This window comes from Perca fluviatilis, chromosome 5, assembly GCF_010015445.1.
Source record: "Perca fluviatilis chromosome 5, GENO_Pfluv_1.0, whole genome shotgun sequence".
NCBI lineage: Eukaryota > Metazoa > Chordata > Actinopteri > Perciformes > Percidae > Perca > Perca fluviatilis.
In genome coordinates, this window is record NC_053116.1 from 7350280 (window position 1) to 7369584 (window position 19305).

At 39.3% G+C, this 19305-nt stretch overlaps 1 protein-coding gene and 1 long non-coding RNA gene across 2 annotated transcripts in view; both read right to left on the reverse strand.

Moving 5' to 3' along the window:
* LOC120558800 overlaps positions 1 to 9129 on the reverse strand; it is a 39384-nt gene extending 30255 nt beyond the window's left edge. The window contains exons 1-2 of the mRNA XM_039800065.1: positions 9002 to 9129; positions 6914 to 7264 (exon numbers count right to left, since the gene is read on the reverse strand). Of these exons, the coding sequence (XP_039655999.1) occupies positions 6914 to 7264; positions 9002 to 9041 (391 nt within the window). The 5' untranslated portion in view covers positions 9042 to 9129. The remainder of the gene's footprint in view (positions 1 to 6913; positions 7265 to 9001) is intronic.
* Positions 418 to 5631, reverse strand: LOC120558810. Its single transcript, XR_005639198.1, has 3 exons — positions 5608 to 5631; positions 5485 to 5525; positions 418 to 608 (listed from the first exon to the last, which is right to left on the reverse strand). It is a non-coding gene; the product is annotated as an uncharacterized LOC120558810 (long non-coding RNA).
* Positions 9130 to 19305: the final 10176 nt, after the last annotated feature.

Below are 19305 nucleotides of genomic sequence, written 5' to 3' on the forward strand. Positions count from 1 at the left end.
ACACTTTGGCTGGCTCGCAAGCTCAAACAAGTGTGTGCAGCATGCCTGTTGTTTTGTTTCCAGTCTTGCTAGCTGGTGTTGTAGTTTTTCTAATGTTACGAGTTGTTGCAACAGCATGTGAAAAAAACCAAAAGAACGTTAATCTTGCGATCTTGCGAAATGGGTTTCGTTAACGCCGTTAATAACGTGTTTAACTGACAGCACTAATATATATACATACATATACATACATACATATATACTGTATATATATATATATATATATATATATATATATATACTGTGTGTGTATATATATATACTGTGTGTGTATATATATATATATATATATATATATATATATATATATATATATATAATTTTTTTGTTATATATAATTTTTTTTGTTCAAAATAAACTACAAACTAAATAGTGCGTATTCTAAGTAATGACAACAAAACTGTCGATACAAGCATTCTGTGATCACGCACCCACTCTTGCTGACATCATCATCGGTGTTGTATCCAAGAGAGAGTAGAGTAGTCTGGATCCCTGGAGGCTGGATCCAGACTCTGGTAGGTGGATTCTGCGCGGGTGGAGAGTGGAGGGCAGTTCTCATAGAGGTCAATCTGAACACAAAAATGAAGTCAAAATACAGTAACAGCAACTTAACCACACATCTCAAATACTGTGGCACCACGTCTGGATATGTATTTTTGGGATGTGAAAACAGAAGTTTACAAAATGCAAAAGGTTTGTCCAACAAACAGAAGCTGTGTATTTATCTGCATTTTGGTGGAAAAATGAGGGCCAGATGTACGTACATTTGCGAACGCAGCGTTATCAGCGCCATGGGCAACCCTTAGAAAGCGCACGCTGTGATACTTCAGCTTATGTTGTATTTACCAAACCTCCAGTTCATCGGGTAATCAGCGCCTTTCTCCGCCAACTATACCGTAAATTGCGCGCATTTAAATGTACAATTGAATGGGCCACCAAGTCAGTCAAAACAGCGAAAACAAAAATTTAGCGATACGTGTTATTTCGTCATTACTGTTGGGGAAATGTATGTATTAACTAATGCGCTGTAGCAAAGCGTTAAGTTGTGCTATGATATGACTGAGTGCAGACTGCGATATTCCCACAGCTGATGCTATGACTGAAATGATCCTGATGCCAATATTTGTAATGTAGAGGAGTTTAACAACTGCTGGAATGGAATGTGAACGTTGAGTCGGAGCTTCAATGTCATCTTTGATTTCTTCCAGTAACTGTAATATTGCATGGCTGCATAATCTGTAACGCTTAATGATTTTGTGTTCCCTCAAATGAAAAAGTGTTATCCTTGTAGCAAAAGTCTTTTCAGCTCATCTCCTCCTTCGTCTTGCACGGATTGCTGCTGTCATTTCTCCAGAAGGCATATGCGAGGAAACACGCTGCCTGGTTTACTGCAACACATTCTCACTCCCATCTCGTAAAATACGGACGCTTGGCCTTTGTCGTTGTTATTGGCGCTAAAAGTCTCCTTTAGCGTCATATAAAGCGCTTTAACTAAACACGCTTGGTCGGGATTTTTGGCGTCCCTTTTGACGTAGTTAGGTTAAGGAAAAGCTCGTGGGTGGGCTTTCGTTTCCATGATTCGCGGGAACGGGACGGTTGAGTTTAGGGAAAGGTCGTGGGTGGGCTTACGTTTCCGTAAACGTTCTTCGGAACTGTCGCGATATTGTCATGCTGACGTCAGCAGGATGCATAAGGCACTATATTCTGCTTTTGTACATAAATATTCTCATCGTGTTTGTTGCCTGCTTGCTATCGTTTTGTGCATTATGCTCATTCATGGTCAGGTAGCGCACATTCAATATTTCATATATGGTCTTTCAAAGTAAGTATCTCTGCACATTATTCATTTCAATCAGGAGAGACTTCGTTTGCAGATATGCAAAAATATTTATTGTACAACTATGATATTGAATGTACAAAGTCTTTTGGAGATTGGACTCCATCGAATTAATCATCTTAAAGGGGTAGGGAATAGGAACATAACCAGACACTGGTGGCGGCGGTGAAGAGACCAGAGACAGGACCGAAGAGGCAACGGAGCGGTCAGCCGGGAGAAACACAACTACCGGAGGCGGCAGGGGAGGCGGCAGGGGAGGAGGAGGGACGAGCGCTTTGCCTGAAACAACAGCTGACAGCACAAGGAGAGAACAGATTTAAAGCAGAGTTGTAAGGCTGTGATTGGCCCTTGAATCTCGTGGTCGAGTCTGATTGGTTTAACTGACACGTCACTTCTTGAACAGCTGATTTGATTTAAGAATGGAGTAGTGACTGGGGTAATGACGTCTTCCTGAAAGAATTTGCGCTGAGCTTCATATTGTGCAATGGCGTCACATCGTCGTTGTTCGACAATTTTAATTATTGACCATCTATCTCACAAGCTGCATTGCTCGCATCGGCTATTACTTTTATTTTATCTTGTATCTGCGGGGGCCTCATCAAGTTTTACGTTTTATTACTTCTATTTACTAAGATAAGAGTCGTTCATTTCCACTGACTTTCCTATGTTGGCAATATATTGGTGCAAGTCCTGCAAATCAGATTCTGTGCGTAAGTGCGTTCTTAGTCATGGGCGCGCCAACCTCAGCATGGTGCATATGGGTCGCGTGACCTGATGTCTGCATTGTGGTCATCGCAGCCTCCTATTTCATTGATCCTTCTTGCAGTATCCTATGTCTGATTTCGTTTACTTTTATCTGCGATGCCCGCTGAAGGTGAGTATTTTCTGTATCTACCCAGACACTTTCTATCTTATTAAAGATTACTTTAGGCATGTCGACACATTTAAATTGTCGTGGTTGGTATTCACTTGCTTCTCATAATCGTCATCGTGTGGATGGCTTCTCTGTCTTAACCACTCTAGCGTCAGTTGGTATCTGAGTACTACTAAGGCACTATGTTAACAATACCTGCGTGACACTCGTTTTTTTTTTGCCAGTTAAGTTTGGGGGAATCCCTATCCTAAGTTAGGTGGTGGTAGTCCATCTTCCTGGGCAAACGGTGGTCGTTATTGTCTTATGTCATTGATTGAATTTGGCAGCAAGTTGTAGAGTTCATCTCTGCATTATGTTTAAACAGCATTCATCTTGCTATGGAATTCTCCTGTTTGCTACACCCTATGGATCTCATCTTAGAAGCATCTTCTAAGTATTCAGATAGAATAGGACACAGGGGCTTATCAAGGCATTCATGTGCTCCCTGCAACATCTCGGCAGATGGTCTTCCTCTACTTAGTCTCTTACATTCGTCCCGATGTCAGCGACATCATCGCAACCCAGAGATCTCTCAGGCATAATCCTAGTAAGCATGCATATAACTGGTGGTGGTGTGTTTATGATCTCTGATCATTCTCACATTCATTGAGTGATTTTGCATAATCGTATGTTGGCATCTCTTCTACTCATGCTTTATTCTTATTTACACACCCGTACGCCGTGCGACAATCATACATACAGTATATAAATCAAAATGAATAACTATAAAACCCGGACGCAGCAGCCGAGGATAAGAACGGGCTAACCCGGATGCAGCAGCCGAGGTCTAAGTCGCCATGCCCGACATCAAAGCGCCCAGTCAAACCCGGACACAGCAGCCGAGGTTCAGTTCGCCATGCCGACAGACAAGCGCCCCCAAACCCGGTTGCAGCAACCGAGGTTCAAGTCGCCATGCCGACAACAAGCGCAGCCAAACCCGGTCGCAGCAACCGAGGTTCAAGTCGCTACGCCGACTTCAAGGGTAGCCAAACCCGGACGCAGCAACCAAGGCTTTAAGTCGCCATGCCGACATCCAGGGTAGCCTAACCCGGACGCAGCGGCCGAGGTTTTAAGTCGCAATGCTCAGTTGTCATTTCAGGATACGAGCACCACCCTCCTCCTCCCCTGCTCGTCCGGTCTTCACCCCTCACGGCTCCTGGGTTATCTTCCAGCAGGCCTCTCCCGCCGGCCTTCGGCGTTGGTCTTCGGCGTTGGTCTTCGGGCTCCTCACGCCACCATCGGTGTCTAGACTCCATCGGGGGGTTCATACTTCGGCTTCTACCCCTTTTAAAAGTTTCTCAGAATTTTTAAATGATGGTGGAGTCTAATCTCCAAAGACTGTACTTCACATTTCACACACATGCACAAAAAATCATTACATATCTGCAATGAAGTCTCTCCTGATTGAAATGTTGGCAGGAGCTTTGTCAAAGCAAAAACAGGGCCTATCAGCAGAATATCACACCCTGTGCAATTTGTAATCATTTATTTCTATACATTTATGTATATACAGTAGTTATTTCAAGTATGTGTGTGATTGATGTGGGTGTGTTTGTGTATTTGAAAAGTGTTTTATTATGTACTTTATTGGCTTTTTTCTTTGCACAAATAAGAAAAATGGACAGACATTTCTGCAGAAAGAAATTCATATAAAATCTATTTTTGAGTCTTTTGGCTTCTGGATTTTTTCTATAGTAAGCTGAGACATGTTGCTATGGCCTGGGTGTAATTGTATCTTACCAGATGTGTTTACAGTATTTTATTTTAATCATTTTACAGATGTATGACTTGGACAAAAATAAAAAACCTCCATTCTATCCTCTGTAACTCTGTGTCAGTAAGGCCTAGAATCACCCCGACACTTGTAACAAAAACTGAGAGTGTTTCCTTTCCAATGATGTCACACCTCAGAGTGTCAAAGTATATGGGAGCTGTACCACTTTTAATTTGGGCATGTCGTAGACCAAAAGCATGACATTTCAGCCGTTTTTTAACAAGAGGTCACTATTTGAGTTCATTACAGCTGTTGTGCACCCAGCTGACCACAGCTGTTCTCAGTGAAGAGCAAACATATCTCATATTAGATGTTTTTAGCTTGGAATAAGCTGCAACTTGCAATATTTACTCTGATTTTGGCTTGGTTTTCATCTTAAAAACGTATATATATAAATATTGGTTCTTTAGAGGATACATGTTCCACTATGTTTACCTCTAACTGTTTCTGCCTGCTGTTTGTTTCAATCAGGTGGACAGAAAAATGTCTCCAAATGGATCATCATGTTGCTCTATAACTGTTGGATTAAATAAAATAAAAAAGCAACTGTGTGCTGATAATAATCCAAGTCCGTCCAAGGGGTGTTCGCAACTTGTTTTCGAGACTCCAGGCTAAAAAACATTTATCTATTTTACACTTTAGTGGAGCATCACTACACAAATAAAATGTTTAAAGATGCTAAATATTCACACCTTTCCACTCTGAACCTCTCAAACAACATGTACTTACTTTATTTATTACTGTTGGTAGTGCACATGCACATACTTGAATTTAACATCTTGGATTGTAGTTTTACAGAACATGTATTGCAAACTGTGCGATTGAACTGCTGTGTTTCCTTTCCTTCTCTCAGTGCATCAGCAGCCATATTAAAAGCTAACAGTGAGAGTTAACAAAGATGGATGAGTTAGAGAAAGTCACCTCAGTCCTGGTGATGTCTGTGTTTCCTCTCTGGTTGGAATCTGAGGAACAGACAAAGTATTTCTCTCTATCTTGAATGACTAATTATTAAACCGGTGCAGATAATGTTGAAAGATAACTCACCATCAGAGTGCTTAGTCCTCTTTTGTAGAAGAACAGCAGAACAGCAGCCAGCACCGCCACCACCACCACCACAGGGACACACACACCCAAAACCAGGGGAGATCTGGAGGAGAGATGACAGGAGAGGAGAGAAAAAAAAAAAAAAAAAAAAAAGAGAGAGAGAGACCAACAGTAAATCAAATGAGCTGAATGGACAACAAAGGCGGCTGCAACATGTATTATTAACCCCCACAAATGAAATAGCCTGACGCTGTCTGGTAAACATCACCATGGCAACAACACTGATGCATTAACAATATAAACTCCACTCCAGTATTGTAGTACTCAAGACCAAGACCCGGTCCAGAGACCCTTTTTAAGGTCTTGGTCTCGGTGTCTCCACCGTATTCTTACCGGTTTTGTATCGGTCTCCGGTTAAGGGCACTCTGGATTTTATTTCAGGACCGGTCAAGACCCCAACTGCAGGGATATTGCTACATTGCCTGTGTATTGTCTGATTTATGCGTTAACATCATAACTGTGATTGGGTGTAATACTTCCTGCTTCAAATGCAACCAATAACTTGACTCATTTCTAATTTAAACCGGTACTACTGTTAACCTTTTTTCCCTTTCTGTCCCTTTAACGCTCACTCCAAATAAAGTTATAATATATATATATATATATATATATATATATATATATATATATATATATATATATATATGTATATATAATAGTAGATGACAGGAGAAGATGTTGTCTGTGATGTCATCAGTGTGGAGACCGATGGGACTGATGGTGAAGAAGGGACACCTTTACGTACTGTGTTGTCCAACTAATAGTAACATCAACTTCATATTTTTCAAATCAATACTTTATAACCATTTTATAACATTTAAACCAACAAAGAATATAAGTTCTATGCATACAAGCATACACATCCATGTATTTGGATGGAGCTGTGAAACATTAAAAACACAATCAAACCATCAGATAGTGATTGTAGAGATCCAAAGAAGTGGTGATGATCAGATGCTCCCTGCAGAGAACTCTGTGCTAACATCCATGTGTTTTAATCCCACAGCTAAATGCAGAAGGTCATCAATGGGTTTGGTGCAACAAGATTCCAATCAGCTGCAGTGTGGGACCGTCTGAGTTCATCACATATTTTACACATCAACTGTTAAAGGAGCATTTATCAGAGTTCACAATGATGAAAATATGCAGCTCTAAATACAACTGTTAGACTAAACATGTTGAGTTATTTGAAACATCAGCAGCTGTCAGTGAACAGTTAATAACATGACTCTCAGTAAAAACTCACCATCTGTAACTCGGATCTCAATCTCCTGGTATGATGATGAGAATGAATCTCTGACCAAACCACATCTGTACCGTCCTGAGTCAGACTGAGTCAGGTTTCTGATGCTCACATACAGAATTATTTTAGATACTGGAAAACCTCCTTCTATACATTTAATGCTGTATCTGCCTCTCTGTGCTGTGTCCTCTTCTGTGTCAATGAGAATGTCTCCTTCTTTACATTGGTCCTTACAGAAGATTCTCCTCCTTCCAGAGAAAGTGAAGGAGCATCTAACTGTGATGTTTCCTCCTTCAGTTCCTGTACTCTCGATGATTTCTGCATTGATGAGACCAATGTTTCCATCCTGCAGTGCTGTTAAAAGATGAACAATCAATAGTTACTATCTGTACTTCCTGTAAGATGTTGCAGTCTGTTTTGTTTCACATTTCCATAAATCATACATAGATCCCCACAGTCATACTGGGAGCTGCCCAGTTCAACCAGTCTGTGACTGAGGGGTAACAGTTTAAAACAACAGAGATCTGGATTCTTTCAGATTTCAAGCATTAAAATAATCTCACAGTCTGACTCTGATTTAATGTTCCCCAGAGAATAAAAACAACTCAAAAAGCAATGAAGTGATTCAGTCAACAATAATGAAACACATGGAAACATAATATAATAAAATGTCCACATGCAATGTCAAAATAAAAAAGGAATTAAAAAACAAGATGTATTCATAAGCTGTAGTTTTCAAAATGCTGTTAGACTGTTCAGCTGTGTCTTCCAGGTTTCTCTGTGTTTCTCCTCTGTAAGATGGCATTCATTCATTTAAAATGAAGTAGTTCAGAGATCTTCAACAGGGGTCCGGGCCCCTGGGGGTCCTCAAATTCACTGCAGGGGGCCTCCAAATTATTGCAAATTTTAAAAGTTTTTCATCAATTAACTTCGAACATATGATTAACAAATATAAATCCCCACTGATGACAGGCTTACTGATCTATACGTAAGGTAGTCTCTGATTGCCATCCACAGATACAGTTAATCCGTAAAGATTCACTGTACCACATGTTATGTGTAACATTAAAATCATGCAAACAATTATTATTTAAATGGCTTAGTGTTCTATGCAAAAAGTATGTATAAAGGCTTTAGGCCGCCTACGTTATTATAGGCCCAGTTTAATATGTAACTTCATTTTATACAATATATGTAATAGGGGGTCCCTGCTCCGTCTCTCTTTCAGTTAAAGGGGTCCTTGGCTTAAAAAACGTTGAAGACCCCTGAAGTAGTTTATTAGGTAGTTTCCTTTTTTATGATCAATTTCTTTTTAAACCAAAGTGTTGGGATGGGTTACAAGTTTGTTGAGCCTCACAGAAAATCAATGAGTGGCATCTCATCTCATTATTAAAAGAAAACATAAAGTCAGAGCCTGTACTGGTGAGTTGATCACCTTCCTTCCTCTTTCCTCCCTTCCTTTCTCTCTGTGAACCTCTATAGGTTTAGATCTGGAGTTTCCTGTGATGTGAAGCTACAACAAACTGTAGTCAGGGGGAAGCAGCAGAACTATTTCCTCTGTTACAGTTAGAATACAACATTAATAACTGCTTAGAAAACAAGTACAGCACAACAACAGGCACAGGTCAAAAGTGAATTAGATTAATAATAAATAAAAAGTTAACTAATACCCAGCAGTATGTAAAGTATTTAAAATGAGCTCCACCTTTACCCTCTGCGATATTAACGTGATGAACACATGAATGCATTAATAAGTATAATATTATAATCTGCATTATTCTAAAAGGGGGCATTCTGCATAGTGAGAACTTTCACTTTTGGTACCTTAAGTACATTTTGATGATAATAGTCAATTTATTCACACTGTATTTCTACTGTTATTCAGAGTAAAAGATCTCATCACATCCTGTTTAACCACAGAAACCAACATGATGTTGGGCTAATAAGATGTGTTGTAAGAGAGTTTACTCATGAGAAACTGTTTCCCTTCTGCTGCAAAGTTGAACTTGGGCGACTGTAAATGAATAAAATAAAGAACAATTTCAGAGTAAAAGAGACAGAATGATAGAACTAGAAACTGAGTTTACTCACTGAGGAAGAAGAAGCAGATCAGAGACTGACAGACGTTCATGTTGGAGGATCTGATGGTTTAACGCTGCCTCTCTTTCTTCTTCACTGGTAAACCAGGAACTGTTCACTTCTCTAAATGATGGAGTCCCTCCTCCAAACAGATCACACCCCCCCTCTACTCTCCTCCCTTCTTTGAGTGTTTCTGGTTCCTGGATGGAACTTAAAGAGGCATTAATGTCATATTTCTGTCTACACTGCTGAAACCCACAGAGATTCCTCAGTTTATAGTTAGATATTTCTGTCTACACTAAAAAAAAATCTCCATCTTTTTAAATAATTTTTGCCATTTTGTCTTTTTTTCATTTAATGAAACACACCTGCCTACCTGGAGCAGATGACCAATTATAGGAGGCCGGCTTAGAGTTGCATAACACTTCAAAGGTAACTACAGTTTTTTTTAACCTTGACCCCATGTCCTCATGCATTTGTGTCTAATAGAATGTGACCAAGAATTTGGTCCAGTATTGAGAGAGATCACAATGACAGACCAGCACGAACAAAGCTACAATGTAACCTAATGGGGCAATTGTGGAGCCTTGTTTTTTGTCCACTAAAAGTGATTTATATTGGTACTGACAGGCTCAGATTGTTACTAAAAGTGTCTGACAACTTTATCCATCTCAGGACGGGACTTTTTGTCTGAAGACAGCGGTGTGGAGAGTGGAACACGAGACGAGAAAAGGCGTTCAGGGAGTCTGTTGTTTCGGAGAAGGCTACAGAAATGATAGGCTCCTGTTATCTAACAGATTTTCAAGTGAAATGGCTCTGAATTGATCTGAAATGATTTTGAGGTTGTTATAATTGGATGGCCCGGGCTATTCATTTGAGCCAGAGTATAGGCTATGGATAAACTGTCAAAATCATTTAAATTCAAAGATTTTTTTTTCAGGTTGAAAAGAACAGTAGGTACCCTTTAACTGAGAGTAGAAAAACTGTTGGAACTGGAGCGTTCCAGAACAGTTGGAAATCTGAACGTTTTAGCTCCACGGGGATGTCTCTGAAATATGTTTACCTCATTCTTTAAAATCCAACATTATGACATTATAGATATGACAGGAAATACGGAAAAGCATAATAGTTAATCTTAAATGAGTTTTTGTATTTTCTGAACAGAATAAGACAGACTGATGAGGTAGAATAAAGGGAAATGTCACATATCAGCACAGGCTGATGTTTTACGTCTTTTCTTTAAAACTTATTTTGTACTCAAGAAAAATATAATTCATGTAACATATTCATACTGTAAAGCATAACAAGAGGATTAACTATTCCAAAGTTCTTCCAGTCTGTAGAAATGGTTCAGTCATTTCTTCCCACATTTCATCTGAAAACACTAACCAATAAAATAGAACTCAATAAGAAGCACTGAAGATTCTAATAAAGTTGTGAGATGATAACAGTAGATTTTGGAACTGTATTTAGTATTCAGTCTGTTTTATAGAGTCATCTTAACAACAATACATTGTCTGCACTGTTATCTCTTATTATTTATGACTGTCTGAGTTCTTCATCTTATTTAGATTCCTTAGCTTCTGCTTGTATGTATTTTTGTTTACGTCCTGGTGTCTGAATATTGTCAGTTTACTCTATGTTGTTATATGGTACCCTATAAGTTTTATTGCACTTCATTTGACCTTTAGATGAACTTAAATTTGTATTTTCATCTCAATCAACTATTTTGATATTCCACTGATGCTTAAGTAAAAATGTCAAATGTTTTCTGGTTCCACCTTCTCAAATGGGAGGATTTTATGGTTGTGTTTGCCATAACTGATATTAAACTGAATATTTGGAGATTTTGGACTGTTGGTTAGACAAAACAAGAAATCTGAAGACATCATGTTGGGCTGTCGGAAATGATAACAGACAACTTTCATTATTTTCTGACATTTTATAGACAAAACAATTAAGCAGTTCATTAAGAAAATAAATATCAAATTCAAAATCAATAATAAAAATAATCTTTAAGTTGCAGCCTTAAAACAGTAGTCCGTAACTTTTTGATATTACTGTGATGAACGTCCGTTACATTCAAGCCATTGCCAAATGAGTTGCTACAAAGCTAATTAAGACTATCAGCTCCACACAACTCTCTCTGGATTTCTCAGTATGACTATGTTCAGAAGATTGTGTTGTCTGGTGACTTTCCTGCAGAAACTTGAGTGAAGATAATGACCTCTTCTGAAGAGTCCATCATGTTTTGTATTCCTCTGTGTCTCCTTGGTTACTAGCAACTGTGAGTAGTATAAAGATGGCGGTTTTCGCGTGCATGTGTGACGTCATCTCACCGCACGCGCAAACCTGCCATGCCAACTGATGATAATGATGGCGTGATAGCCGCTGACGCACGTCGTTACTCGCGATCGCCATCAAGTGGCTGAATATGTTAGTGCATCTAATCATTGAAGCTCGCGCCGCATCTAGCGGATGTGATGGCGTCAGCGGTCAGAGCGTTAGCACCCGCGAGCGCCATCTAGTGGCCGAATATGGTAGTGCATCTAATCGTCGAAGCTGCGCCGCATCTACCCGGATGTGATGGCGTCGCGGTCGAACTCGACCCCCGAGCGCCATCTAGTGGCCGAATATGGTAGTGCATCTAATCGTCGAAGCTGCGCCGCATCTAAGCGGATGTGATGACGTCGGTGTACGTGATGTCGTCATGGTTTACGAGGGGTGAGGCATCATTTACATTTTTTGTAAAAAAAAAGGTGTTATCGTCTGATAGACCAATGGTTAGCTGTTAAGAAGGGGTTTGCTATTGGTTTGATTTTAAAACGCCCTACAGGGTGGGGTTTGTGGTGTTTAAAACCCCTTGTTTCAAGGCTGTCTGCTCACTTTTTTTATCCACCATTTTTAGCTGTTCTGCTACTGCCGCTTGCTGCCTCGTTTTCTCAGACTTCCTCAAAAGTACTCTGGAGTTTTCACTTTTTTAATTCTTTTTTTTTTTGGGGAAAAAGCAAAGAGGAATCGTTTTTTCAGCCATGGCTTTCCCGCATTTGGACAACAATCTGGATCATCTTTTGTTGAAGAAGGTGAGACATCTAGAACAGGAGCCACTACATTTGGTATGCGCCTAACCCGCCAAAAAGAGCTATGGGGATGCGGTGAGACTGATACTGGAACAACATGCAGTTTGAGTCAGGCCCCTCGAGAAAGACGATTCCGTTGAGATCTTTCCTACAAGCATGACTGAGCCATGTACATCTGATCTGGAATATGGCCGGTGTCAATGGATACCGTTATTCAATTCAATACAGTGCAGGATTACGTAACATTAGCTGTTTACACTGCTATGTTGCTGTAGAACTATCTAGCAAAGCCAAACAGCCTGTACAATTTCTGTGAAAGACTGGGGCCTTTTTTCGTGATGTTGTCTCTCTGGACCTTGATAATCCTGGCTTGCCTGAGCTGGTGTATGTGTCTCAATGGGACAATGCGTGATGGCTCTAGTATCTATCGTGTGGAAGCAGACCGTTTCACTAGGCCTGCAGAGGATTTTATTTTTCCTTAGTGTATGCAGTGAAAGGGAGAAGTTAGTTGCTACCTGCGGTCATGAAGAATGGAAGTTAAAAACCGTATCCTGTATCTAACGAGGAATACAACAAATGGTTTAAAAATGTGTTCTTTATACAATGGTGTGACTGGGAGATTTTGAAGAAACAGTTTGACACCATCGACTATGTCATCAGAAGAGACAAAATAAGAGTTCTTATGAGAACATAAAGAAAAAGATTGATATTTGGGGACACTGACCAACAGTCTCTGCCCACGCCACGGAACCTATACAAACCTAAAATCATCAGACACAAAGGCAAAAACGTTGGGTCTAATTTGTATATGCTAATTATTTGCCAAAATAGTTAAAATGCTTTTCTTTTCTTTTTTTTTTCATGCTACTGTGATTGTAATGTGTTATTTTTTTCTTCCCAGAGGATCTGGAGTGGTTTCATTCCAACCCCCTCGAGGTACGCCTCCCTAACACCCCTGGTCTATTTGCAACCTTGACACATCCGAATCTCCTCAACGACCCTTTCATCATTGTCATCATCACCACCTCTATCGCGGAACACTTCCTGCCGCCCCACCTACACCTCCTCTGCCACCATCTCTATTGTTTAGGGACACTTCCCCTCAGACATGTGCATATCAAGCTATACCCTCAACAACTGCTGTATTACAACAGGGAGTGTTGCTGATTGGTTCGGACACAGAGGCGCCTGATCAGACTGATGGTGTGGTGTCATCTTTGTTTATAGATAGCGTTAAAACAGCTTCTCTACATCTTCTTAACATAGTTCTTTACAAGTATTTGGAAGAGCTTTGTTCGGGGTAGATCAATCATCAAAGCCAGAAACAGCATGCCTGTTTACATGGGCTACGAGAACACTTCTACACTGTCCACTTTGAACAGCTTATGAAAAGACTACTGACTGATAAATTCATTGGTGTGGCGTGCAACGTTTTCTGTCCTGAAACATCTCACCGGCTGATGAGGGTAGAATCAGGGGGAGTATCTGGAAACAGTTTTATGCGAGGTTGGAAACGTCTGAAGATGTTACGACTAAAATCAGTGCTATGTATGACTCTATGATAGGGAATGATCTTGTCAAAATAGCCGATATTAGAGATTGGTGACTAATGGAGAGATTTATATGCTAGAAAAAACTAACAGGGTGAAAATATGGGGAATTGTTTATGTGTAATGTATAACCATATCAGTGGCGATACCCTTATCGCATTTATCTGGTATTTTAGATCAAGCCATTGCTAATAATGTGAAAAGCGATGTTGAAAAATACCAATGTAAGAGTGTCGATGTAGATCATTACAGTTGTGAGTAGGTTAGAAAAACTGATGGTGATTGTAAGAAGACAACATAGCACCCCTCCTTGGGGATCTGTTGCAGATGTTATTATCAATGTTAATGACACGTGAGAGCATAGTGGGAAACATTTTGTGATGTCATAGCCAACATTACACGTAATTTTTAAGATGCTGAAAGTTTATCACCTAGCTTACTATGCGTATACAATGCTTGTAGACACCCGTGAGTTTGTATGTGCAAAAAACAGTATACCGATGTCTTACAGGATTTGCAAAAACTGCATATATTCATAATCAGTAAAAGCAATGTATCCGTATTAGCCAATATGCTATCTATGATAGAATGGGTTTCACTGTCTTCATAACTGTCATATGTAGGACTGTGTGAGTGTGTTTTGTAAAAATAAAAAAGATGACTATAACTCTAATGTGTTCACTTGTGTTTTAAATGGATCATGGAGAAGGTTATGCACAAAAATATACTATGATCCGTCCAACCCAGGAGGGTTAGGAGGTGTACAGAGCTCCGTGATTCCCGTCAAAGAATGTACCGGCTTGTCTCCAACTATCCCCACGGTTAAAAGTTTCTGCTGAGGCAGGATGCATATACACTGCACGCCCCTGCATTGAAACACTTCCCAAGAAACAGAGTGATTGTTAATGGTATCGATAAGCAATTTCAGGCGATTTGGTCGATATGTCTGAATATTCAACGGAAAACGATAATGTGCAGTATTTATTGACATGTATTGATGTGTTTCTAAATATGCCCGGGTAATATGTCTTAAAACAAATCGGGGCCTAAGCGTGACAAGTGCCTTTAAGGAAATATTGGAACAAGGACACACCTTAGAAGCTTCAAACAGACTCTGGAAAAGAATTTTTATAATAAGGTTTTCCAAAAATTGATGACACAATAAAAAATTCACCATTTTCACATCGAACGAAACAAAGCAAGTGTTGTTGAGCGTTTCAATAGGACTTTCAAAGACCAGAATGTGGAGATATTTAACTTGGCTGTTAACTTCCGCCCGCTATATTGAGGTAGTACAAGATATAGTTGCTGCTTACAACTCTGCATACCATAGGTCAATAAATGGCATACCGTCCTCCGGTATGTAAAGACAATGAGAAAACTGTCTTTAACACTCTGTACAAACTGAAACCACATGGAACAGTGCTGTTTTAAATTTCAGATGGGGGACAACGTTAGGATATCAAAGCACAGAGGGGTTTTTTCGTAAAGGTTACAAACAGACGTTTACAGATGAGTTTATAATATCAAAACTGTAGGTAGAACTCCTCCTGTTTATATACTGAAAGACAATAGTGGGGAGCGGTGACAGGTACCTTTTAAAGGCGAGTTACAGTCTGTAATTGTAGACAAAAACAAAGGTTTTAAAATTGAAGGAGAAAGTGGCTATTCGAAAAAGAAAACAGGGCGATAAAAAGCTTGTACTGTGGAAATGGTTAGGATGGCCTCAGAAATTCAATTCATGGCTCCTCTGAAAAAGACATAGTTGATGTAAGATAAAAAGCGCTGTACCAGTCTTGTAATATTAGTCATTGTGTTTTGTTAGTGAAAGGTATTGGAGCTATGAATAAGAACAATTTTGTTAAGCTGCCTAGTAATGCCTCACAATTAGTTTATCCAAATAATAAGATTTGGCAATTCAGAACAAACTGGCTAAACCACTCATATTACAAGAGCCGTATAAGGTTGGTCTTATTGAAATTCAATACCCACGGGTCTGGAATAGTTTCACTGAGAATGATGCCAAGGTTGATTTCACAATCGGCCACAAACGAAAATGTTCAACAAGCTAAGGCTAACAGTTGGTTCTTATAATAACGATGCGACAGCATTGTTAAAGAATATAATATGAAATGTGCTGCTAACCTAACTAGCCCACATAACTATGACACACAATCCTATCACTAATAAGATTCTTTCACCGGAGGGAGAGCGGTTGGAATATGTGTGTTTAAGGGGAGTCTGGCCGAAATTCTTGGGTTCATTCAGACTCTGTGTTTCGAAATTCACATTGGCCCTCATTTTAAAATGTGCAGCTCCACACCCGGCAGACATTCATAGGGGGTCGTTATAATATATTATTTATAGGAAGGGCAGTGAATGGACCGGTGATAGTCATGTACCCTACTCCGTTGTATAAATATCTGATGAGAGCAAACGATATGCCCACTCTAAGTTCCGACAGTCCCTCACTACACATCGTTGTACCTTTGAGTATTACTGATATTCAAATAGAACTTCTGGGGACGATCAGAACCAACAAACATCCCTTTCTCATACGGAAAAGTAATTGTCAAACTACATTTTAGACCGCAAGAAGCAGCATTGAAATGATGAGGAAAGCGTACACATCCGATGATGGAAGATATATGCACTATTACATGGATCAAGCTGGTGGAAGTTGCGAGGGATTCATAGGCTCCAGCACACAATCACGGACATGGATTAGGGGGATATTCAGAAATTTGTTCCGAATGGCTGTCCCCTTTTAAAAAGGGTTTAATATAGCCAAACCTCATCTGAAAACAGCAGCAAGTGGTTTTATTGGTGATGTTGTGACTAATGTCAGAAGATGCCCGTGGCATCCAGACAACAGGGAAATGGGCTAATGGTGTACAGGCCTTAAAGCAAAGCATTAAAAGAGCCCCACCAGGATGTGAAGTAACGGATTAATGAACAAAAGCATAAAAGCATGCAAAAACGAAGAGTTGTCAAAGAAGGCATTACTGTCAGCAGGCATGAGAGCTCGAACTCAGCTCTCTGGCCCCTGAAAAAGACATATTTTAATTTTACAGAATCAATCATAGGCGTTTATTCTGTCCAGTCGAAGAGTGTGAAGACAGGAGTGGATCTGTTTACAGTACCGTACACACAAACATCTATCGAAAATCAACATTTGTAGAAATCCCCCAATGTCAGCTCTAGCGGTTGGCGGTCCTATTGAATTTTTCATTTCATTTAAGCGGAGAGGATTATCTAGACGCCGATTCATACTTGTATACCGTGTAGGATTACAAACCCTGATGGCATTGTTATTTGCGCTGGCTGATGTAGGTTTTATAGACTATCCTGGATGCAGTCTTTTTCCTGAAGTAGATATAATGTTGGTGATAGACTGATCACACAGTCTTCAAATCACATTATCCTTATAGAGCCCTTATAGAATGTCTTCTGAATTATGGAGAGGACCGTTGGCTCGTAATTTAGCACAGGGCTATTTTGTAAGGACACAGCTGGCAAAATGGATGAAGACATCTATCACGAAGCGATAATGAGGAGTTGGCACAAAGGGTGAATACATCGAAAGCCATATTGTGGGATGTAGCACCGAGTACATGCAGATTTGTTTTCAAGAAAAACTATTGCTAAATGGTGTTGACATGTCTTTGAAATTTATCCGTTCAAAGGCGACTTTGTACTAATGACCTGGGGGCCGAATTAAGCTGTGAAATAATGTCTGTAGTCTGTTGTCAAAGAAAGCAGTTGCACCAACTGTAAGACTAGCATGGGTGCTAGCCACAGCATACTAATGCAAAATATGCTGACAGAGTATCTCTAAAGTATTCTCCAATACCTACAGGCACCGTGTTTGCAACCAAGAAAACCTGTTCATGGGACAGATTCCTAGAATTTGTAGTCTTAGCTTTTCGTAGATAATGAAGCATACACGGTCGTGCCGTAACCTTTAATTTTAGAACTATAATACAAATTTATTAGCCTTTATGCAGATGGACAGCCTCACCCAGCCCGTCCTTGCACAGCCCTTTTTTCAAAGAGGACAATATGTCACGAATATTATCAACTGATTGAATCAACAGGGCGCCATTTAAAGACCGGTCATAGCCACTGCTGCGATCACAGTTTTGGGTCTGGTTATGCGCTATTTTGTTTTAATTTGGAACCCGGCGGTGGGGGTCGGCGTTCACTGATTAAGAGCGACAGATTGCGGCAGGTCGGTTCAGAAACCCCTTCGAGGACTGTGATACTTATCTTATATTCCGTTTTTGATTCTGTATCCGAAATATCAACAGAAGGCAAGTCCTATTGGATCATTACTAAAGATGAATCTGATAGAACTCACTAGCGTACTCAGAAAAGAATGAATAGAACACAAATTTCTTGGGAGTAATGCCATGTGATCATCTCCCAAAAACCGTAGTTTGCTTGTAAATTACCGCTATGTTGGTTGTAAATACACAACCCAGTAATATGCCCGGTGAACACTGGCTAGGTATTTACATTACAGAGAACAAGCATGGTTTGTTCTTTGATAGCTGGACATCCACCACCTTTTTCCTCAGAATTGGCAATTTCCTCTTAAAAACAGTGTGGAGATGTGCCATTCAGCAAAACAAGTTCAAAATAATTATTCTGGCATGTGGACAGCACTTTGTGTTTTCTTTTATGTCATTCAGAAAAAGATTCCTTATACAAAAGTATTGAGCATGTATGGGGCCAATCTTGTATGCTGCTTGATACAATGGTTAGTCATTTGTTAGCGAATACATCAGATGTGTGTCACTGATCGAAATTTAGTATTATTACCCAATGTTCATCGCCACCTATAGGTAAAAAATTGTGTAAAATGGGCCTTAATGATGTTTTTTTTTCAAAAAAAATAAAAGAATGTGGAATATACATATTAACTACGATGTCTCAATTTTGCATTCCTTTTTTATTTTTTAAACAAATTATGGGAAAAATGCGTTAATAGATAAAATTAATGTAAAACATTCATTTTAATGTCACAGGTTTACATACAACACAGCATTTCATATGCCTGAAGAAATTACCCTCAATGGAAAAAATTTAATAAAAATATAAAATGTATGTCACAAGTTAACATACAACACAGCATTTTCACATAGTTGAATAAAAGAAAAAACACCTGAATAGAAAAAATAATAATAAAAAACAGATTTAAAATAAAAATAAATTTATGTAAAACATTCATTTTAATGTCGCAGTTTACATCAACACTGACTTTTCCTTAGTTGAATAAAGAAAACACATAATAGAAAACACATCTCAATAGAAAAATAATAATAAAAAATAGGTTTTAAAAAGTAAAATATAAAAATTAGTGTAATAATAAAATAATAAAATAGGTTTTAAAAAAGTAGAATATAAAAATTAGTGTAATAATAGAAAGATTAGCCCAACGGGTCTTAGTAATGGTGTAATGCTGAGTTCTAAGATTACTAGTTGAAATCAGATGCCGTTTGTGTATTAAATACAGGGGCCATTCTTAATGCTCTAGGGTGCACGGGGATCGTAAAGCCATCATAGGCGTTTGTGTATTACTTCAGTGATGTATCTGTTTTAAGCCTCAATGAAGACAGCGTACCCTTGTGTTTAGGATTACGGATATTGTACCTTTAAACTAACTAACGTTTTTAAAAATATG